The sequence below is a fragment of the Oncorhynchus mykiss genome, chromosome 5 (genome assembly GCF_057628025.1).
Source record: "Oncorhynchus mykiss isolate SJ-2025 chromosome 5, ASM5762802v1, whole genome shotgun sequence".
Taxonomy (NCBI): domain Eukaryota; kingdom Metazoa; phylum Chordata; class Actinopteri; order Salmoniformes; family Salmonidae; genus Oncorhynchus; species Oncorhynchus mykiss.
In genome coordinates, this window is record NC_143026.1 from 48340461 (window position 1) to 48364716 (window position 24256).

Below are 24256 nucleotides of genomic sequence, written 5' to 3' on the forward strand. Positions count from 1 at the left end.
TGCACGGGGTGCCCTTCTTCACCAAACTAGATATCAGGAGCGCTTACAACCTGGTGTGTATCCGGAAGGGAGACGAGTGGAAGATGGCTTTCAGTACCACCTCTGGGCACTATGAGTACCTCGTCATGCCTTACGTGTTGATGAATGCGCCATCAGTCTTCCAAGCTTATGTAGATGAGATTTTCAGGGACCTGCACTGGCAGGGTGTGGTGGTGTATATTGATGACATTTTGGTATACTCCGCTACACGCGCCGAGCATGTGTCCCTGGTGCGCAGAGTGTTTGGTCGTCTGTTGGAGCATGACCTGTACGTCAAGGCTGAGAAATGCCTGTTCTTCCAACAGTCCGTCTCCTTCTTAGGGTACCGCAATTCCACTTCAGGGGTGGAGATGGAGAGTGACTGCATTGCAGTCATGCGTAATTGGCCGACTCCCACCACGGTAAAGGAGTTGCAGCGATTCTTAGAGTTTGCCAATTACTACCGGAGGTTTATCTGGGGTTTTGGTCAGGTAGCGGCTCCCATTACTTCACTGCTGAAGGGGGGCCCGGTGTGCTTGCAGTGGACGGCTGAGGCGGACAGGGCTTTCAGTCACCTGAGGGCTTTGTTTACCTCGGCTCCCACGCTGGCCCACCCGGATCCCTCTTTGGCGTTCATAGTGGAGGTGGACGCGTCCGAGGCTGGGATAGGAGCTGTGCTCTCTCAACGCTCGGGTACCCCACCGAAGCTCCGCCCTTGCGCCTTCTTCTCGAAGAAGCTCAGCCTGGCGGAGCGAAACTATGACGTAGGGGACCGGGAGTTGTTGGCTGTCATCAAGGCCCTGAAGGCGTGGAGACATTGGCTTGATGTGGCTAGACACCCTTTTCTCATCTGGACTGATAACCACAATCTGGAGTACATCCAGGCAGCGACTCCTCGTCAGACTCAGTCTCCTACTGAACCCTCGCCAGGCAAGGTGGGCCATGTTTTTCACCCGCTTTGTATTTACCCTTTCTTACAGACCAGGTTCCCAGAATGTTAAGATAGACACATTGTCCCGGCTGTATGACACAGAGGAGTGGGCCATGGATCCCACTCCCATACTCCCGCCTCTTGTTTGGTGGCCCCGGTAGTGTGGGAGATGGACGCAGACGTTGAGCGGGCATCACGTGCAGAGCCCGCTCCCCCTCAGGGTCCAGCTGGGCGTCTGTACGTTCCGTCTGCTGTCCTCGACCGGCTGATCTATTGGGCTCACCTTCCTCTGGTCATCCTGGGATTGGTCGGACGGTGCGCTGTCTTAGTAGGAAGTACTGGTGGCCCAGTTTAGCTAAGGACGTGAGGGTTTATGTTTCCTCCTGCTCGGTGTGTGCCCAGTGCAAGGCTCCTAGACACCTGCCCAGAGGTAAGTTATAACCCTTACCCGTTCCACAACGGCCATGGTCGCACTTGTCGATGGATTTCCTAACCGATCTTCCACCTTCACAGGGTAACACCACGATCCTGGTCGTTGTGGATCGTTTTTCTAAGTCTTGTCTTCTCCTCCCTTTGCCCGGTCTCCCTAAGGCCCTGCAAACTGCGGAGGCCCTGTTTACACACGTTTTTTACGGCTCTACGGGGTGCCTGAGAATATAGTGTCTGATCAGGGTCCCCAGTTCACGTCAAGGGTCTGGAAGGCGTTCATGGAACGTCTGAGGGTCTCGGTCAGCCTTACCTCAGGTTTTCACCCTGAGAGTAACGGGCAGGTGAAGATAGTTAAGCAGGATGTGGGTAGGTTTCTGAGGTCTTATTGCCAGGACCGGGCGGGGGAGTCAGCGCCGTTCGTGCCCTGGGCAGAGATGGCCCAGAACTCGCTCCGCCACTCCTCCACTAACCTTTCTCCCTTCCAGTGTGTATTGGGGTATCAGCTGGTTCTGGATCCTTGGCATCAGAGTCAGACCGAGGCTCCTGCAGTGGACGACTGGTTCCGGCGCACGGAGGAAACATGAGACACCGCCCATGTCCACCTTCAGCGCACTGTACTGCGCCAGAAAGTTGGCGCAGATCATCACCGCAGTGAGGCCCCGGTGTGAACAGGGTCTGGCTCTCGACCCGAAACCTGCCCCTCCGCCAGCCCTGTCGGAAGCTGGGTATGCTGTTTGTGGGGCCATTTCAAGTCCTGAGTAGATTGAATGTTACAGGTTGCAACTTCCCCCCGATTACCGCATTAACCCCTCGTTCCATGTGTCTCTCCTCAGGCCGGAAGTGGTTTGCCCACTCCAGGAGTCTGAGGTGCGGGAGGTTCCTCCACCCCCTCTGGACATCGAGGGGGCCCCGGCGTACTCCGTTCGTTCCCATACTGGATTCAAGACTTCGGGCGAGGGGCCTTCAGTACCTCGTGGACTGGGTGGGGTATGGTCCGGGGGAGAGATGCTGGGTTTCCGGTGGAGGACGTGTTGAATCCTTCCATGCTGCGAGATTTCCACCGTCTCCATCCGGATCGCTCTCGTCCCCGAGTTCAGTGCCGACGCGCAGCTGGAGCCGTGTGTCGGGGGGGTGGGGAGGTACTGTCTCTTTGTAATAAGGTGTCACGACTTCTGTCGAAGTCGGTCCCTCTCCTTGTTCGGGCGGGGTTCTGCGGTCGACGTCACCGACCTTCTAGCCATCACTGATCCATTTTTCATTTTCCATTGGTTTGGTCTTGTCTTCCTTCACACCTGGTTCCAATCACATCAATTACATGTTGTGTATTTAACCCTCAGTTTCCCCTCATGTCCTTGTCGGAGATTGTCTGATTGTATGTTTGTGGATTATGTGTTGGTGGTTTTGTACCCACTTTTTGTTATTTTGTATTTTGGTTTTGGAGTTTTGTGAAGCACTGATTAAATGACTCCGTTTATACCAAGTTCGATTCTCCTTCGCCTGACTTCCCTTCCACCAACACGCACCCATTACATAATGTGAGGCTGAGATTTAGGGAGCTTTTCATCTCTCATGCAGGCAACGGGACAATGGTCACTGAACACATTAGCAAACATTCCCTTGGCTGTATACTTATGAGGGGCGTTTGTCAAAATAATATTTTTCAGGGTCTGTAGCCCTTTCCCGCAGTCAATGACCAAAAACGCCCTCTTTGGCCTCATGGGCGGAATGTTATTAATATTTTTCACAATTTCATAATTAATAAAGATTATTTAAAAATACTGGCAAAAATCTGGTGTTTTTCTATATATCACTTTTCTATAAAAGTGTAGTTATTTATTTGTATTTTGTGATGTATGTAAAGTGTAATATTTGGATGAAAATTAAATAAATGTCAACACTATATCTGACATGGTACAGGTGGTACATTTCTTAAGCCCATAACCATGTGTGTGAGCAGGGGCCCTGCCAGGGATTTTGGGCCCAAAGATATCACATTGGGCCCCACCACCACAGGCCACACCAACCCTGCGCAATTGCTGTAACAACACACCTCCAAAACCCAATCGACCCATTCAAAGCTTTAAATAACTCTACCTTCACAGGCTTGCAACTCTCTTGTTGTCCAATATTAACTGTATGATATTTACTGACAGTGAGCTGGGAAAATATAGCATTGTGCAGACATCCATGCAACATTCTGCATAAAGTGGAATTCACTATTTGATGCAAGACTGATACCCTCTATTAGAAATGTGCTAAAATGTTTTTTTACAGTCTAAATGTAATTGTAATGGTAAAGTTCTCTTAACATTAATGAATAACTTAAAATAAATATAACTTAAATATACATTACTTCAATTAAAATACATTATCATCAATAGAATGATATAACAAACTAAAATAAAAAAATAAAAAGATTTTGAAATACAGTGGGGCAAAAAAGTATTTAGTCAGCCACCAATTGTGCAAGTTCTCCCACTTAAAAATATGAGAGAGGCCTGTAATTTTCATAATCGGTACACTTCAACTATGACAGACAAAATGAGGGGAAAAAATCAAGAAAATCACATTGTAGAATTTTTAATGAATTTATTTGCAAATTTTGGTGGAAAATAAGTATTTGGTCACCTACCAAACAAGCAAGATTTCTGGCTCTCACAGACCTGTAACTTCTTCTTTAAGAGGTCCCTCTGTCCTCAACTCGTTACCTGTATTAATGGCACCTGTTTGAACTTGTTATCAGTATAAAAGACACCTGTCCACAACCTCAAACAGTCACACTCCAAACTCCACTATGACCAAGACCAAAGAGCTGTCGAAGGACACCAGAAACAAAATTGTAGACCTGCACCAGGCTGGGAAGACTGAATCCACAATAGGTAAGCAGCTTGGTTTGAAGAAATCAACTGTGGGAGCAATTATTAGGAAATGGAAGACATACAAGACCACTGATAATCTCCCTCGAGCTGGGGCTCCATGCAAGATCTCACCCCGTGGGGTCAAAATGAACGAAAAGAACGGTCAAAAAGAACGGTGAGCAAAAATCCCAGAATCACACGGGGGGACCTAGTGAATGACCTGCAGAGAGCTGGGACCAAAGTAACAAAGTCTACCATCAGTAACACACTACGCCGCCAGGGACTCAAATCCTGCAGTGCCAGATGTGTCCCCCTGCTTAAGCCAGTACAGGCCCGTCTGAAGTTTGCTAGAGAGCATTTGGATGATCCAGAAGAAGATTGGGTGAATGTCATATGGTCAGATGAAACCAAAATAGAACTTTTTGGTAAAAACTCAACTCGTCGTGTTTGGAGGACAAAGAATGCTGAGTTGCACCCAAAGAACACCATACCTACTGTGAAGCATGGGGGTGGAAACATCATGCTTTGGGGCTGTTTTTCTGCAATGGGACCAGGACGACTGATCCGTGTAAAGGAAAGAATGAATGGGGCCGTGTATTGTGAGATTTTGAGTGAAAACTTGTGATTTCCTTCCATCAGCAAGTGCATTGAAGATGAAACGTGGCTGGGTCTTTCAGCATGACAATGATCCCAAACACACCGCCCGGGCAACGAAGGAAAACGTTTGACCTCTGTCATTGCCAACAAAGGGTATATAACAAAGTATTGAGATAAACTTTTGTTATTGACCAAATACTTATTCTCCACCATAATTTGCAAATAAATTCATAAAAAATCCTACAATGTGATTTTCTGGATTTTTTTTTCTCATTTTGTCTGTCATAGTTGAAGTGTACCTATGATGAAAATTACAGTCCTCTCTCATCTTTTTAAGTGGGAGAACTTGCACAATTGGTGGCTGACTAAATACTTTTTTGCCCCACTGTAAGTATACACACCAACTAGAAAATAAGCAGCTGTAAAAGTGGAAATGAAAAATGCAAACAAAATGGAAATCAAAATGAAAAGGCCCGATAGTGGCGCTAGAGGAAAGGTCAAGTGGTCACCAAATCAATAGGTTCCTTCCACTTGGGGTCTTGATTGTACACAACAAATGTTATGGAAATCCAGCCATTACCTTGAGACATATCTTGTTCTCAGTCTGTTCTCAGTCTTGTTCTCAGCCTGTGGGCATCATGTGTGTAGTGATCCAATATCCATAGCCATGCCATTTAACAGTTATCACTGGCCCTTGCTCAGCCTTACTCACCAAGAGCCTAGCGACAAGCCTTCTTGCTAGCAAAGTCACTGATCAGCTTGATTTTCAACATTATCACTTTGTCTGTCTCTTTCTGTGCACCGTCTCTCGTTTGCTCCATCCACATCATCTGCATTGGTACTGCCGGCACTGTCTTTCACCTCTTCATCCACTTCCACACTCCTCCCTGACAAAACTGTACCACTTGAAGAGGGTCCTGGCTCTGTAGAGTGTAGATGACGCATATGACAATATATCCTATGTTATAATACCATTTGTAATAATATCATAACCACAATTTCAGTTGCAACCATTTTGTTGACTTAAATTAACTGCATGCACCACGGAAAAAATTAAACAGCACTGAATCCTGCAGAATATTGACCCAAATTACATGCAGTTGTGTATCACCACCACTATATGTCAGTAAACAACCATATTTCAGTCTGCATCAAAGCCATGGAGCCATACCTTGGCCATATGACTTGAAGGTACTATTTTAACTTTGGCTGTCACTAAATGCTTCAAACTGTCCAGCATCCAATAGACTATTGGCTGTTTTTGTTTCATATAATGATCCTCATGTGGTTAAATAATTACAGTGTTTGAATTCTTATCATTGAAGAGGATTTAATCATTTTTCTTTTTTTCATAATAATAAAAACAAATGTATTCCCACGGACCCCCTGCAATTATGCCAAATGACATGGCATTCAACACAATGCTGCTCACCTCCTTCAGTTGGGAGTAGGGCTGGTTCAGGGGTATGGGGATGGGGAGACAGGGCTGGTTCAGGGGTATGGGGATGGGGAGACAGGGCTGGTTCAGGGGTATGGGGATGGGGAGACAGGGCTGCTGAGCCTGAAGCTGCTGTTGGGCCTGGCACCATGCAGGGGCAGGAACAAATGATTTAGTTTGAATAGCTTGCTAAAAGTTTGCCTGTATTGATTAAATGTTGGCAAAAAGAGGAGCGAAATGTAAACACCCAGAATTTTCTGTGAAGGAATTAAGTAACTAATGTTAGGGGAGCAAAAGTAGCCTATTTCACCATGGACTAAGCTAACAGGTTAATTTCCACCACTCACTGACTACACCCACCTTTCTTTGAGAAAAATTGGCATACTGTAGCCCTTTCTTTTCTCTCCTGTCTTTCTTTTCTTTCTTTTCATCTTTGGAAGCCAGATTTTTCTTGAGGAAGCTGAGACATGATGCTTTACCGGCACTTCTCACTCACAATTCACGGCTAGCAAGTATAGTTCGCGCATGGTTTGGGGGCAAGACTGAACCATTTCATGTGAATAAACCGTTAATATGAATAGTACATTATAAATAAAATATTATATTAATGATGATAGGTTAATCATTTAATTTTGTATTTTTTTTTACCTGATGCCCTAATACATTTTTAAGGGCCCTTTCAGTCACAGGCCCTTCATCCTAAAGCCCTCCCATATGGCGCCCCTTTGTGTGAGGTGTATACTTTTGTTTCAAAATGTATTTGTTTATGTCTACTAAGAATCATTCTGTGTACCCCTGATTTAGCCCACTGCAGTAAAAGGTTAAAGTTAAGGCGGGTTGGTTCAGTTATCAGCTGAGTTAGATTTAGCTCAATGCAGATATATTTCAGCCTATCAAAAGCTGGCATCAACCAATCCAGATTAGGATCACCCAAAATTAATAATTCAGATTTAGCATAGTTAGATTGCAAGTCAGACTATCGGCTAAGAGCACATGTTGAGGCAGAGGGAGGGCGATAAATTCCCACTAGCATAAATTCGGCATTGTTAACAAGAGAGAGATACAGAAACATTTAAGTTGTCGTTTGTAAATATGGAGACAGCTCCACCTCTGTCAACTCCATTGGATTTAAACACATTATAAACAGTCAAAGAGACATCTGTATCCGGCAGTCGTAATTAGCCAAGTTTCAGATATTACCAGAATGTCCACAAATAGATATATTGTCTAGAACTGTACAAATGGGCCTATGCCTAGAGCTGGTACGTGGGCTAAAACAAGCTGGTTACATGTTGCGGGCCTGCAGTATGACGATAATACTGATAATTTATGGTTGGGCACTGGGCCTGAAATAATTAAATGCTTGTTGGTCTTTCAGAGTTCCAAACAGTTATTTAAAATCTTGTTTCAGCTGGTCTGAGCTAGCCATCCCAATGTCATTAGATCCCACATGGACTACGACAGCTACAGCCCCCATGTTCTTGCGTAAAACGATAGGAAGCAGCCTGTGTCCGAGCTTCAGGATAGCACAATGTTTTTGCATTGGGAACGAAGATGTTTCTCACATTAGAGCTGCCGATGATAACGGATGGTGAGATATGTATTTTTATTTATTATGGATCCCCATTAGCTCTTCCTGGGGTCCAGCAAAATTAAGGCAGTAATACAATTTTAAAAACATTACAATACATTCACAACAGATTTCACAACACATTATGTGTGTGTCCTCAGACCACCTCTACTACCACATATCGACAACACAAAATGCATGTGTACGTGTGTGTATAGTGCATATGTTATCGTGTGTGTCTGTGCATGTGTTTGTGTCTCTTCACAGTCCCCGCTGTTCGATAAGGTTTATTTTTATCTGTTTTTTAAATAACATTTTACTGCTTGCATGAGTTACTTGATGTGGAATAGAGTTCCATGTAGTCATGGCTCTATGTAGTATTGTGCTCCTCCCATAGTCTGATCTGCTGCCATGTCTTCTGGTGGCATGTCTTGTGGGGTATGCATGGGCGTCCGAGCTGTGTGGCAGTAGTTCAAACAGACAGCTCGGTGCATTTAACATGTCAATACCTCTCATAAAAATACAAGTAGTGATGAAGTCAATCTCTCCTCCACTTTGAGCCAGGAGAGATTGACATGCATAATAGTAATGTTAGCTCTCTGTGTAGATCCAAGGGTTAGCCGTGCTGCCCTGTTCTGAGCAAATTGCAATTGTCCCTCTTTGTGGCACCTGACCACACCACTGAACAGTAGTCCAGGTGTGACATAACTAGGGCCTGTAGGACCTGCCTTGTTGATAGTAAGAAGGCAGAGCAGCACTATATTATGGACAGACGTCTCCCCATCTTAGCTACTGTTATATCAATATGTTTTGACCATGACAGTTTACAAACCAGGGTTACTCCAAGCAGCTTAGTCACCTCAACTTGCTCAATTTCCACATGATTCATTACAAGATTTAGTTGAGGTTTAGGGTTTAGTGAATGATTTGTTCCAATTCAGTTTCTGTAATAGCTGACGTGTAAAGTGTTGAGTCATCCGCATACATAGACATGCCAGCTTTACATGCCAGTGGCATGTCGTTAGTAAAGATTGAAAAAAGTAAGGTCCGTCAGTTTTTGTAAAAGAAAAAGAGAGACCCACACTAGGAGAGACCCACACTCAGATGCAATAATTGAATAACATAATATCCAACGTTTCGACAGACAAGCTGTCTTCATCAGGGTATAATGGCAAACACTGCGGGTGACCAGTTTATATAGTATCAAAGGTGTCTCATCATGGCAGAGTGTGGCCTGATATCCTTGGTTAATTCTTAGATATAAAAATAAATATAAAAAACATGAATGATAGCCTACGATCATAGATACAATTTGGCTAAATAGGCCTACAAACATTTACAATGAATAGCAAAATCACAATAATAACAGGAATGGTGTACTGTACGTTGAGACCAAAGGGAGCAAGGGTCTTTAAATTAAAGATCCAGGCAGCCTCTTGTTTTAACAATAAATATATGATGTCCCCCCCCTCTCCTAGGGAGACCTATGTGTGTGTCCTTTGACACTATATAAACTAGTGATCCACAGTGTTTGTCATTGACACACCATACCCAACCTTGTTTGATGTTTTTATTGTTACTGGTATTAGTTTTGAGGTTGCTTTGTCAAGTTGCTTTGACATTTGATCGCAATCAGGATTTTGCAAACTGCCAGATGGTGAAGCATGATTCCTCACTCCAGTGAATGCGTTTCCACTGCTTCAGAGTCCAATGGCGGCGAGCTTTACACCACTCCAGCCGATGCTTGGCAGTTTGACAGACTAATCTGGGTTTGGTGGATGCCAGGAGAACACTACCTGCTCAAATGCATAGTGCCAACTGTAAAGTTTGGTGGAGGAGGAATAATGGTCTGGGCTGTTTTTTATGATTCAGGCCCATTAGTTCCAGTGAAGGGAAATCGTAACGATGCAGCGTACAATAACATTGTAGATGATTCTGTGCATCTAACTTTGTGGCAACAGTTTGGGGAAGACCCTTTCATGTTTCAGCAGTAACAATGCCCCTGTGCACTAAGCAAGGTCCATACAGAAATGGTTTTATATAAGGACTGGTGGCCAGTCCTCTTCTGGCTGTGGAGATAGTACATGGCCATAAAGGCCAGATTTTTCTTCAAGATGTTCAAACGAACAGCATGGTCATTCAGAGGTCGAGTGTTCCATAGCAGCAGGCAGAACAGTTGAAACTGGAGTAGAAGCATGACCAGGTGGACGGGGGACAGCCAGGAGTCATCAGGCCAGGTAGTCCTGAGGCATGGTCCTAGGGCTCAGATCCTCCAGGAGGGGAGGGAGATATTGACTTTCCCCATGTCTCCTATGTCCCAGGGAGTACAGGCCCAAGGAGAACGTGACCTTTTTAGAGAATGGGACAAGGGTCGCTGCCTACCAATGCAAGACCTTTGTGTTTCTGCCAGAGAGGTCAGTGGGTGATCCTGACATAGACATGATCACAACCATCAACATCCCAGCTGTGGTGAGTAAAAGTGTGTGTGTGTGTGTTTACACTGTTATGAGCTCTTATTTTTCTCTTCTAAAGCCAACTATCATGTTAAGTGTTGTGTATGTAGAGGTTTAACAGCTCCTAAATTGAAGCATACCATTCATTTCTTAATTTTTCGTTGTTTTCTCTTTTTTCTTGTTGTTATTTTAACTAGTTGTTTTTTGGTCATTGTGTTTAACAATAAGTAATCTCTCCCACCCTTTCCATTAACCCCCCCCCCCCTCTCTCTCTCTCTCTCGCGCTCTCTCTCTGTCTCCCCCTCTTATCTCTATCTATCTATCTATATCCCTTCTCTATCTCTCTCCCTCTATCTATCCTACACTCCCTCCCCCTCCCTCCCCTGCTCAGGCTGTGATGAACAAGGTAAAGGATAGCTTCTGGAAGAGTTCTTTGGTGTCTATCTGGATGAACTCCCTGCATGTGGGCATGTTCATGACGCACTCCGTCAATGAGCTTTTGTGGGGCTTCAAGGACCCTCTGCTGTCCCGCATACACCCCATGAACCCTGAGATCGACGAGTACTTTGGCCTCATGTATAAGGTAGGTCAGGGAATGAATACAAAATACAACATCTGACACACTCAACCCTTTATAAGTTCTGTAAAGAACAATTTAAACTGTCTACGGTCCTTGATACCTGTTGTGTCTGCTGGTGGTTACCACTTTCACCTGAATATAAAATATTAGTATAATAAAATAATATTAATGGCCTTTTAGAATGATTTTCCTTCTCTTTTCCACTCTGTAGAAAAATGGAAGCAATGATGGTGAAGTTGTTTACCATACCGGGGAGGCAGACTTCATGGACTATGGCAGGATAGCCAGATTTAAAGGAGAAAGGTACATAGTGGCCATATTTGGGGAGTTTATCCCATTCTTCTCTGCAGATCCTCTCAAGCTCTGTCAGGTTGGATGGAGAGCATCGCTGCACAGCTATTTTCAGGTCTTTCCAAAGTTGTTAGATTGGGTTCAAGTCCAGGCTCCGTCTGGCCACTCTACTATAAAGGCCTGATTGGTGGAGTGCTGCAGAGATGGTTGTCCTTCTGGAAGGTTCTCCCATCTCCACAGAGAAACTTTGTGAAACTTTGTGACCGAAACTTTGTGACCATCGGGATCTTGGTCACCTCCCTGACCAAGGCCGTTCTCCCCCGATGGCTCAGTTTGGCTGTGTAGCCAGCTCTAGGAAGAGTCTTGCTGGTTCCAAACTTCATCCCTTTAAGAATGATGGAGGCATTGTGGACCTTCAATGATGCAAACATTTTGTGGTACACTTCCCCAGATCTGTGCCTCGACACAATCCTGTCTCCTAGCTCTACCCAACAGTTGCTTCAACCTCAGGGCTTGGTTTTTGCTCTGCCATGCACTGTCAACTGTGGGAACCTATATAGACAGGTGTGTGCTGTTCCAAATCATGTTCAATCAATTTAATTTACCTCAGGTGGACTCCAATCAAGTTGTAGAAACATCTCAAGGATGATCAACAGAAACAGGATGCACCTGAACTCAATTTCGAATCTCATAGCAAAGGGTCTGAATACTTATGTAAATAAGGTATTTCTATTTTAATACATTATGGGGTATTTTGTGTAGATTAATGAGGATTTTTTCAAATTTAATACATTTTAGAATAAGGCTGTATAACGTAACAAAATGTGGAAAAAGTCAAACGATTTGAATACTTTCTGAATGCACTGTCTTAAGATATTTCTTAAAAGTGTCAACAGTTTCTGAATCTCTCAGATCCTCTGTAAGACTGTTCCAAAGGCCAGGACCATAGTGACTTAAAATTAAGGCAGCCTCACCAAATGTTTTGGTTCTGATCTTTGGAATGACTAAACGACCAGTGACAGAAGATCATGACATGTTTTCGGGTGCCATGCCGAACAGTGCATTAAAAATCAATAAAGCAATTTGTAAATCAACAGACCATCCTTCAAAAATCATTCTCAAAAGTTGACTGCTGGATCCTCATTAGTCAATTCTTTAGAGAAATAAATGTACAGCACTCCAAAAGATGCTGTGTTGTAACTACCTCCTACAATACATACTGCACATCATCTTCCCTAAACACACACTGGACATTCTGTCCAAGATTTATATCTTTATTCTAATGATATGAAACCCATCATTGAGTAAGTGTAAAGGACTGGAACAGAACAGTCCATCTGTTTCCTGAGAACTTCTTCATACTGCCAGATAGTATCAGAGGACAGGGTTATGACCCAAATGGCACAATGTTCCCTATGTAGTGCACTACTTTTGACCAGAGCCCCTATGGCCATTTGGAATGCAGACTGCAGCACCAGAAATAGAGACTCCCCAGAGGCCCCTGGCCTAGCCAGAACCCAGAGCACAGAGCTGTGTGCTTGACACATCCTAGTACTTAGCCCAGTTGGAAAGGTCTCAATGAAGGCTTCCTGTTAGCTTTCTTCTAATGTAATAACAGACCTACCAGTATGTATCATGCAGCACCCTTTCCTTCCCCCTTTGATTAGATAAAGCACAAATGTTGATTAGCTTTCTTTAATATGTTGACTGATAAGTCACACAAGCCTAAACAATCAAGCATTGGGCTAGATGGCGATTTGTGTTTAATAGGTATTATAAAGATGTACATGTATGTTTTTTCTTTAATCACGTTACATTTAGAAATACATTTTGTGTTTCAGCAAACTGAGTCTGTGGACATCTGAGCAGAGTAACATGATCAACGGTACAGATGGCAGTGCCTTCCACCCCCTGCTGTCCAAGAAGGAGAGACTGTACATCTTCAGTCCTGACCTGTGCAGGTAGGCTACAATTCAGAATCTTACAGATCAGAACAGATGTCTCACTAAACTTTGTCAGAGGTCACTAAAATGCACACATTTTGACAGGGTGGGGTCAAATCCATTTCAAGTCAAGTCAGGAAATATTGCTTTTAAATGAGGAAATTGAAATGACCCCAACTCTGCTAAACAGTATGTCAAAGGTCAGTGTTGAATATATACAGTTTTACTTTGGTAAATGGATCCCATAAGAAAATTGTAAGTTCAGAAGCGATGTTGCTCATTTGAGCGATGGCCTGTGGTCTCATGTGTGACTTTTGTGGTAGTTTCTTTACTATCAAATGAGGAGAGACAAACTTATCACACAATTCGGAGTTATACTTAAACAAAATCTTTATTCTCTTATTAATAAGGGTCAATACAACACACACATATAAAGTTAATCGATTGAGTGAGCTATGATAATGATAGCTGGTCGACAAATCACCCTCAGATGATTCATTGAGAGCCCGAGACAAAGGTACAAAGGTCTTTTATAGCCAAAATACACCTCCTTCAGTCTGCATGACAAACAACAGATGTATGGAATGGGTCACAAGGTTAATATTTGTATGAAAGATACAAAGACTGTGTCTGCTGTAAAAACTGTTATCATTGTGTAGAGACCAGGGTCTGGCCCCGAGCCATCTCTCCCTGGTACCTTCCAGTCAGGCGCACAGACACTAATCATGCTATGGAAGGTCGGCTTGTTAGGTTTATCACTAATCCATCGTAAGGCCCATCCTCAGTAGAACACACACACAGATGAGTGTTTTAACAACCCCTTATTCGGTGGCATAAAACAACCATTTGATGCAATAACAGTATTACAACATAATCTTGTAATTTATCTCACATTCCCCAATGTTGAGAGTCCTCTCAATTTAAAACAAAATTACACGTTTTAAGAACATTAATTCACTTGTAGAAAATGCATACATTCTTCATAAAACAAGAAGCATTGCATTGCATTGCATGTATTTCTGCATGTGACAGGCTGCTATAGAACTGGCTCAGCCTCCTCCAAAGAAACCCATTTCAACCTCCAACACAATGTGTCTGGGGCGGTCCTGATACACAGACACCTGCTTGCAGTTTATATGATTCAAGGCTATATCTTCATAGACAGTGAAAATCTCATATTTAATGCATAATGCAGTGCATGCAACAATGGAGTTTAATAAAATAAGCTTTCGTTTTCTATCACACTCTAATGGATCAGCAAGGTGGAAATAACTATTTCCATCCCAGAAGCTAAAAGCTTGTTGGACAAATCCAGGTAGTGGCTCCTGATTTAAGTCAAATGTATTACGTTGGTGCCTAATGAACATGACCCAAGACAAGCATCATGATTCCACTATTTATAAGGCAATACCTATAGATAAAAAAATATTAGGATCAGTTTCACTCTCCAGATCAGAGTTCACCCTTTCCATTCACCAGGGCATGCTGAGAATAGTGTCAACATCTTTAGCTCACAACAGCAATCAAAACAATCAATCCATCATACATGAATTGCTCCACTCATATAGTTATTAACATATTTAACTCAAATCAATCCTTCAGTTTTAAAAATCATTCAGTTATCAAATCATAATTAGAACCTAATTCATTATCCAACCAAAATGTAGAATGACATTGCTCAGTGATAGGACCAATCACTTAAAATCCTCAATTTAACACACATCGACATTGGCAGAATGTACATTTATATTAACATACAGTATAATTATCCTATAATTCTAGTATTAACTTTCTTATCATAATTATAATTACAGATCAGTGTCCTAATATATTCTTAATCTAAATGACAATAATTTTAGCAGTGTTGTAGAGTGGATGGCCCATGATAATGTCCCAATTTCAATGTCTCACCTGAGCCACCACCACCTTTACCACCCATTATGTCTTGTCCATTTGTCAACCAGTATACCAGCGACATAAGAGAAGTTTAGAACAGATTTCTCCCCACCACATGGACTCCTGTCACACTCCTGAGAGAAAAAACAGCTTAGATTGGGTGCTGTACACCCGTTGCTGGCTATGTCTCAGGTCTCTCAGTAGACATTAGAAGTGGTGCGGACGGGGCTGTATTGAACGCATTTGTCGCTCTTCTTCAGCCAGTTAAAGGGGGTTTTGAAGTACACACACTGTTTGGTCCAATTATCTCTTCCATGCATTAAGACACCAACTAACACCTTTCATGATAACCTCAAGAGAGGACAGATCAGAACAACAGTTTAGTTCAGTTAATTTTTGATTCAAGAAATCAAGACAAGCATTGACTATATGATAAATTATTACTTTTACCAATTATTCTTAATACCAATGTCTAAACATATGTCAAAGAGAATAACACATTCCACTGAAACAATTTTTTCAAATTGGCTATACTCCCCATTACACTGTCAACTTCATCGCAGAGCTACAGGATAAGGAAGTTAGACCTATAACCCATCGGGAGAAATCCCAACCAGCCATCAGACCTAATCTGGTGAGATTTGTATCAAAACGAACAGAACAAACAACACAAGCAACACAGCAATACTCTTCTTTACATATCACTCAATACACTCGTACATACAGTTGAAGTCGGAAGTTTACATACACTTAGGTTGGAGTCATTAAAACTCGTTTTTCAACCACTCCATAAATTTCTTGTTAACAAACTATAGTTTTGACAAGTCGGTTAGGACATCTACTTTATGCATGACACAAGTAATTTTTCCAACAATTGTTTCCAGATAGATTATTTCACTTATAATTCACTGTATCACAATTCCAGTGGGTCAGAAGTTTACTGTGCATTTAAACAGCTTGGAAAATTCCAGAAAATATGTCATGGCTGTAGAATATTCTGATAGGCTAATTTGCATCATTTGAGTCAATTGGAGGTGTACCTGTGGATGTATTTCAAGGCTTACCTTCAAAATCAGTGGGAGAAGGGAAAAATCAAAAGAAATCAGCCAAGACTTCAGAAAACATTTTGTAGACCTCCACAAGTCTGGTTCATCCTTGAGAGCAGTTTCCAAATGCCTGAAGGTACCATGTTTAATCTGTACAAACAATAGTATGCAAGTATAAACACCATGGGACCACGTAGCCGTCATACCGCTCAGGAAGAAGACGTGTTCTGTCTCCTAGAGGTAAACGTACTTTGGTGCGAAAAGTGCAACTCAATCACAGAACAACAGCAAAAGACCTTGTGAAGATGCTGGAGGAAACAGGTACAAAAGTATCTATATCCACAGTAAAACGAGTCCTATATCGACATAATCTGAAAGGCCGCTCAGCAAGGAAGAAGCCACTGCTCCAAAACCTCTAGTCTGATGAAACAAAAATATAACTGTTTGGCCATAATGACCATCATTATGTTTGGAGGAAAAAGGGGGAGGCTTGCAAGCTGAAGAACACCATCCCAACTGTGAAGCACAGGGGTGGCAGCATTATGTCGTGGGGGTGCTTTGCTGCAGGAGGTGCACTTCTCAAAAAAGATGGCATCATGAGGCTGGAAAATCATGTGGATATATTGAAGCAACATCTCAAGACATCAGTCAGGAAGTTAAAGCTTGTTCACAAATGCGTCTTCCAAATGGATAATGACCCCAAGCATACTTCCAAAATTGTGGCAAAATGGCTTAAGACAACAAGGTCAAGGTATTGGAATGGTCTTCACAAAGCCCTGACCTCAATCCTATAGAACATTTGTGGACAGAACTGAAAAGGATGTGCAAGCAAGGAGGCCTACAAACCTGACACAGTTACACCAGCTCTGTCAGGAATAATGGGCCAAAATTCACCCAACTCATTGTGGGAAGCTTGTGGAAGGCTACCCGAAACATTTGACCCAATTTGATCATATTACTCCAGTGCTAGCCTCCCTACACTGGCTTCCTGTTAAGGCAAGGGCTGATTTCAAGGTTTTACTGCTAACCTACAAAGCATTACATGGGCTTGCTCCTACCTATCTTTCCGATTTGGTCCTGCCGTACATACCTACATGTACGCTACGGTCACAAGACCACAAGACGCAGGCCTCCTAATTGTCCCTAGAATTTCTAAGCAAACAGCTGGAGGCAGGGCTTTCTCCTATAGAGCTCCATTTTTATGGAATGGTCTGCCTACCCATGTGAGAGACGCAGACTCATCTCTTCAGTGGGTCATATGATTGAGTGTAGTCTGGCCCAGGAGAGTGAAGGTGAACGGAAAGGCTCTGGAGCAACGAACCGCCCTTGCTGTCTCTGCCTGACCGGTTCCCCTCTCTCCACTGGGATTCTCTCCTCTAACCCTATTACAGGGGCTGAGTCACTGGCATACTGGTGCTCTTCCATGCCGTCCCTGGGAGGGGTGCATCACATGAGTGGGTTGAGTCACTGACGTGATCTTCCTGTCTGGGTTGGCGCCCCCCCCCTTGGGTTGTGCCGTGGCGGAGATCTTTGTGGGCTATACTCGGCCTTGTCTCAGGATGGTAAGTTGGTGGTTGAAGATATCCCTCTAGTGGTGTAGGGGCTGTGCTTTGGCAAAGTGGGTGGGGTTATATCCTTCCTGTTTGGCCCTGTCCGGTGGTATCATCGGATGGGGCCACAGTGTCTCCTGACCCCTCCTGTCTCAGCCTCCAGTATTTATGCTGCAGTAGTTTATGTGTCGGGGGGCTAGGGTCAGTTTGTTATGTCTGGAGTACTTCTCCTGTCTTATCCGGTGTCCTGTGTGAATTTAAGTATGCTCTCTCCAATTCTCTCTTTCTTTCTCTCTCTCGGAGGACCTTAATCCTATGACCATGCCTCAGGACTACCTGGCATGATGACTCCTTGCTGTCCCCAGTCCACCTGGCCGTGCTGCTGCTCCAGTTTCCACTTTTCTGCCTGCGGCTATGGAACCCTGACCTGTTAACCGGACGTGCTACCTGTCCCAGACCTGCTGTTTTCAACTCTCTAGAGACAGCAGGAGCGGTAGAGATACTCTTAACGATCGGCTATGAAATGCCGACTGACCCTCGACAACTACTGTGATTACTATTATTTGACCATGTTGGTCATTTATGAACATTTGAACATCTTGGCCATGTTCTGTTATAATCTCCACCCGGCAAAGCCAGAAGAGGACTGGCCAACCCTCATAGCCTGGTTCCACTCTAGGTTTCTTCCTAGGTTTTGGCCTTTCTAGGGAGTTTTTCCTAGCCACCTTGCTTCTACACCTGCATTGCTTGCTGTTTGGGGTTTTAAGCTGGGTTTCTGTACAGCACTTAAACAATTTAAAGGCAATGTTACCAAATACTAATTGAGTGTATGTAATCTCTGACCCACTGGAAATGTGATGAAAGAAATAAAATCTTTCTATTATTATTATTCTATTACTATTATTTTGACGTTTCACATTTTTTAAATAAAGTCGTGATCCTACCTGACCTAAAACAGGGAATTTCTGCTGGGATTAAATGTCAGGAATTGTGAAAAACTGAGTTTAAATGTATTTGGCTAAGGTGTATGTAAACTTCCGACTTCAACTGTATCACTCAAGGTGTGTAAACTTCAATCTAAAACCTCAGAGGACTAGTACCTCCCCCATAATTTTGACACATGACTACCAATGTGAGTAATGTGTAAAACAAATATTTAAAAAAATTAAACAGTACTACTGGTTAAAAAATAAAACAACAAAATCTAATTAGCATCACTACCCTTAATATCTCCATGAAGAAAAATAATTATACCCATACGGTCATAGTAAAATAGACTTAAGACAGCCTACCCTTAGTCAAAGGCAACGCCCTCTCCTTCTTCACATTGGTCCAAATCACAAATATGGCTGAGAACTATAAACTTCATCATAATTATCAATATTACAAATTACCTTCAAATCAGTATTACAAATTACCTTAAATTCATTATCCAAATGACTTTCCAGTGAGGGTGATCAAACCACACAGGAAAGTCAGGACAGAGGTCAGAGGTCATACAAACCCTTCAAATAAGTGTTTCTTACTATATTAGACTAATTAATAAAAAACAGTCAAACATTTCATACATTTCGTATCCTAGGGTTCCAGTAAGTTTTCAGTACTTGTCTTATCAAAAGATTTCATATGTTCAATTAAAACTCAGAAAATAATAACTTCAGAAAAATCCATGTATGTGTGTCCCTTTAAAAACGTATCTAGGATAGGGGGCAGCATTCTGAATTTTGGATGAAAAGCATTCCCAAATTCAACTGCCTGCTACTCATCCCCAGAATATAAGATATGCATATTATTAGTAGATTTGGATAGAAAACACTCTGACGTTTCTAAAACTGTTTGAATCTTGTCTGTGAGTATAACAGAACTTATTTAGCAGGTGAAACCCCGAGGACAAACCATTCAGATTTTTTTTTTAGGTCACTCTCTTTTCAATGAGGTTTCATTGGGTATCCAGATTTCTAAGGGACCTTCTTGCAGTTCCTACCACTTCCACTGGATGTCAACAGTCTTTAGACATTGGTTGAGGTTTTTCCTTTGTGTAATGAAGAAGTACGGCCATCCAGAACGAGGGTAACTTGAAGTGTTCTGTTAGACAGTTGCTCATGACCAGAAAGCTAGCTCCAGTTTGTTTTCCTCCTGTATTGAACACAGATCATCCCGTCTTCAATTTTATCGATTATTGACGTTAAAAAATTCCTTAAGTTGTATTACAAAAGTAGTTTGAATTGTTTTGGCAAAGTTTACAGGTAACTTTTGAGATATATTGTAGTCACGTTGCGCAAGTTGGAATCTGTATTTTTCTGGATCAAACGCGCCAAATAAATGGACATTTTGGATATATATCGATGGAATTAATCGAACAAAAGGACCATTTGTGATGTTTATGGGACATATTGGAGTGCCAACAAAAGAAGCTCGTCAAAGGTAAGGCATGGATTATATTTTTATTTCTGCGTTTTGTGTCGCGCCTGCAGGGTTGAAATATGCTTCTCTCTCTTTGTTTACGGAGGTTCTATCCTCAGATAATAGCATCGTTTGCTTTCGCCGGAAAGCCTTTTTGAAATCTGACATGTTGGCTGGATTCACAACAAGTGTAGCTTTAATTTGCTATCTTGGATGTGTGATTTCATGAAAGTTAGATTTTTATATTAATTTATTTGAATTTGAATTCACTGGCTTTTGTCCAGGTGGGACGCTAGCATCCCACATATCCCAGAGAGGTTGATTCCTTGGCACAAAGACAAACGGAAAACTCACTAAACCCAAATTAAAAAGCACACTCACAATAGCTCAAACATAGTATTTTAAAACACCAACAACTAGTCATAGCAAGTGTGTTGTGTGTGGGTATTTGCAAACCTTAAGGTAAAAACAAACAATAAAGGCCAGACCTTATTTAATTTGGTAGTTTACGGTTTCAATCTCACGCACCGCTCTCCCCAAGACCATAGCCCTGTGAAACATTTCAAAGAGAGAAAATGACTAACCCCGTTATGCTGGAAAAATAATTCAATTTCATTAGCATTCACTATACTAATATCATAATCAGTAACCCAAAGGTTTTTGATAATGATACAGTGCCTTGCGAAAGTATTCGGCCCCCTTGAACTTTGCAACCTTTTGCCACATTTCAGGCTTCAATCATAAAGATATAAAACTGTATTTTTTTGTGAAGAATCAACAACAAGTGGGACACAATCATGAAGTGGAACGACATTTATTGGATATTTCAAACTTTTTTAACAAATCAAAAACTGAAAAATTGGGCGTGCAAAATTATTCAGCCCCTTTACTTTCAGTGCAGCAAACTCTCTCCAGAAGTTCAGTGAGGATCTCTGAATGATCCAATGTTGACCTAAATGACTAATGATGATAAATACAATCCACCTGTGTGTAATCAAGTCTCCGTATAAATGCACCTGCACTGTGATAGTCTCAGAGGTCCGTTAAAAGCGCAGAGAGCATCATGAAGAACAAGGAACACACCAGACAGGTCCGAGATACTGTTGTGAAGAAGTTTAAAGCCGGATTTGGATACAAAAAGATTTCCCAAGCTTTAAACATCCCAAGGAGCACTGTGCAAGCGATAATATTGAAGTGGAAGGAATATCAGACCACTGCAAATCTACCAAGACCTGGCCGTCCCTCTAAACTTTCAGCTCATACAAGGAGAAGACTGATCAGAGATGCAGCCAAGAGGCCCATGATCACTCTGGATGAACTGCAGCAGAGATCTACAGCTGAGGTGGGAGACTCTGTCCATAGGACAACAATCAGTCGTATATTGCACAAATCTGGCCTTTATGGAAGAGTGGCAAGAAGAAAGCTATTTCTTAAAGATATCCATTTAAAGTTTGCCACAAGCCACCTGGGAGACACACCAAACATGTGGAAGAAGGTGCTCTGGTCAGATGAAACCAAAATTGAACTTTTTGGCAACAATGCAAAACGTTATGTTTGGCGTAAAAGCAACACCCTGAACACACCATCCCCACTGTCAACCATGGTGGTGGCAGCATCATGGTTTGGGCCTGCTTTTCTTCAGCAGGGACAGGGAAGATGGTTAAAATTGATGGGAAGATGGATGGAGCCAAATACAGGACCATTCTGGAAGAAAACCTGATGGAGTCTGCAAAAGACCTGAGACTGGGACGGAGATTTGTCTTCCAACAAGACAATGATCCAAAACATAAAGCAAAATCTACAATGGAATGGTTCAAAAATAAACATATCCAGGTGTTAGAATGGCCAAGTCAAAGTCCAGACCTGAATCCAATCGAGAATCTGTGGAAAGAACTGAAAACTGCTGTTCACAAATGCTCTCCATCCAACCTCACTGAGCTCGAGCTGTTTTGCAAGGAGGAATGGGAAAAAATGTCAGTCTCTCGATGTGCAAAACTGATATAGACATACCCCAAGCGACTTACAGCTGTAATCGCAGCAAAAGGTGGCGCTACAAAGTATTAACTTAAGGGGGCTGAATAATTTTGCACGCCCAATTTTTCAGTTTTTGATTTGTTAAAAAAGTTTGAAATATCCAATAAATGTCGTTCCACTTCATGATTGTGTCCCACTTGTTGTTGATTCTTCACAAAAAAATACAGTTTTATATCTATATGTTTGAAGCCTGAAATGTGGCAAAAGGTCGCAAAGTTCAAGGGGGCCGAATACTTTCGCAAGGCACTGTAAGTCCTTTTTACACACATTGTTTTAAGAATTAGGGAAGAGCTGATGCACTATGTCCCACATCGGCAAAATGTCCTTTGGCAATGACCGAAGGATCAAGTCAACTGGATGTACCAGTTTTGGGATCAATTCCATTTGGAATTTCTGTTTAATTCCACATTGGAAGAATGTTAATCTCTCATGAAAAATAAATATATAAATTTAAAGTTAAATAAAGTTAAAGATCTAGTTGTGGATTTCAAGATTAGAGGAATGTAAACAATTTAAAGATCATCTGGAGTTAGCATTAGGGTTTTGGTCAATTACGTTTAGAATGTCAGTTTATGCCCTGAGTTAACTTAATTGAAATTGATCAGAAACCTGGGTACCGGTACCTCAGGAATCTCCAGAAGTAATTTCCCCTGTGGGTGACTTGTTAAGAGTGTCATGACCTGTGACCCCTTGACTAACCTATGCATGTAAATTGGAGGGTGTGTGGGTAGAAGCAAGTGTAGTTCAACACATGTTCACCATTACACAGCTTTCTGAAAGATGAGCTCATGTCTCAGACAATAAAGAGCATTGTTGCAGGTGGCCTACCTGAAGGCCTGACAGTCAGACCTGGGTTCAAGTACTATTTGTAATAATTTCAGATACTTTAGCTGTGCTTGTTTCATCTTGCCTGGCATAATGGAACCAATAGAATCGTCACAATCGCCTCCAAGTAGCTTAGAACAAACTTTCAAAGGATTTGAAAGATTTCGAATACTATTTGATCCCAGGTCTGCTTACAGTATCCTTCCAGCCTTGGCTCAGACTGTGTGTTGGCATTCATCTTTTCTAAACACCACAGAATCCATGGCCATGTTTACAGTATGGTGCCTACACCATTATCATATTGTCTAGTGCACTACAGTTCACTAGCAAAATGTAACCCTTTTCACTAGGGGGACTGCAACACTTAATTTAATTAAAAGACCACCCTTACTGTTGGTGTGGCTCCATTCATTCATATCAGTCCAAATGTGAGCAAGATAGTTCCGCAGATATTATGAGCTGTATTCATTTTAAACATTAGTGGGGAATGCTCTAAGTGAATATTGTGCTTGTTTTTCATAATCATGTTTGTAATTTAGTATTTTATTGTGTTTTATATTGATGTGTGTGTTTTTTATTGTGCAGGTCTCATTTGAAAAAGAGACATGGCGTCAATATGACACCCTGTTAGACAGTACTTTTTCTGTTGTGATCCTCAGGTCCATCTTCATGGAGTTTGAGAAGGATGTGGAGGTGAAGGGACTCCCAGCATATCGTTTCACCCCTCCTCGTGACGTACTGGCCAGCAAGGAGGAGAACCCAGCCAATGAAGGCTTCTGTGTCTCCCCCAAAGAGTGCCTGGGTAGTGGAGTACTCAAAGTTAGCGTGTGTAAAAAAGGTAGTTAGCTCCAGCTCTCTACCTCCACCTCCTCTCCACCTCTCCTCTTTCTCTGTATTTCAGATCGGTGTAGTAGGCCCTATTCCATTTCAATCAGGTGTGTTCAGGGAACAAATTGAGATATACACACCCCAGAACACAGACACACTTACATGCACACACACACACACACACACACACAGACACACACACACACACACACACACACACACAGACACACACACACACACACACACACACACACACAGAGAGAGAGAGAGAGACATGCACAAACAAACACACACACACACACACACCATATGATACAGCTGCACCATCGAGAGCATCCTGATCGGTTGCATCACCGCCTGGTATGGCAACTGCTTGGCATCTGACTGTAACGCGGCAGGGGCGGCAGGGTAGCCTAGTGGTTAGAGCGTTGGACTAATAGCTGGAAGGTTGCAAGTTCAAATCCCCGAGCTGACAAGGTACAAATCTGTCGTCATTGAAAATAAGAATTTGTTCTTAACTGACTTGCCTAGTTAAATAAAGGTTAAAAAAAATTGAATTAAACGCA

The 24256-nt window shown here is 42.5% G+C and overlaps 1 protein-coding gene across 3 annotated transcripts in view; it reads left to right on the forward strand.

The window, feature by feature from the left end:
- LOC110523977 (lysosome membrane protein 2) overlaps positions 1-24256 on the forward strand; it is a 68230-nt gene that overhangs the window by 18570 nt on the left and 25404 nt on the right. The window contains exons 3-7 of one of the 3 annotated variants that reach the window (XM_090236657.1): positions 10163-10310; positions 10686-10877; positions 11086-11177; positions 13007-13126; positions 17931-18489. In XM_090236657.1, coding sequence (XP_090092783.1) covers positions 10163-10310; positions 10686-10877; positions 11086-11177; positions 13007-13126; positions 17931-18153 — 775 coding nt within the window. In that variant the 3' untranslated portion in view covers positions 18154-18489. Of the gene's footprint in view, positions 1-10162; positions 10311-10685; positions 10878-11085; positions 11178-13006; positions 13127-17903; positions 18490-23521; positions 23701-24256 lie in introns of those variants that run through there. The other 2 variants (XM_036977726.2, XM_090236658.1) reach the window with 2 other exon arrangements.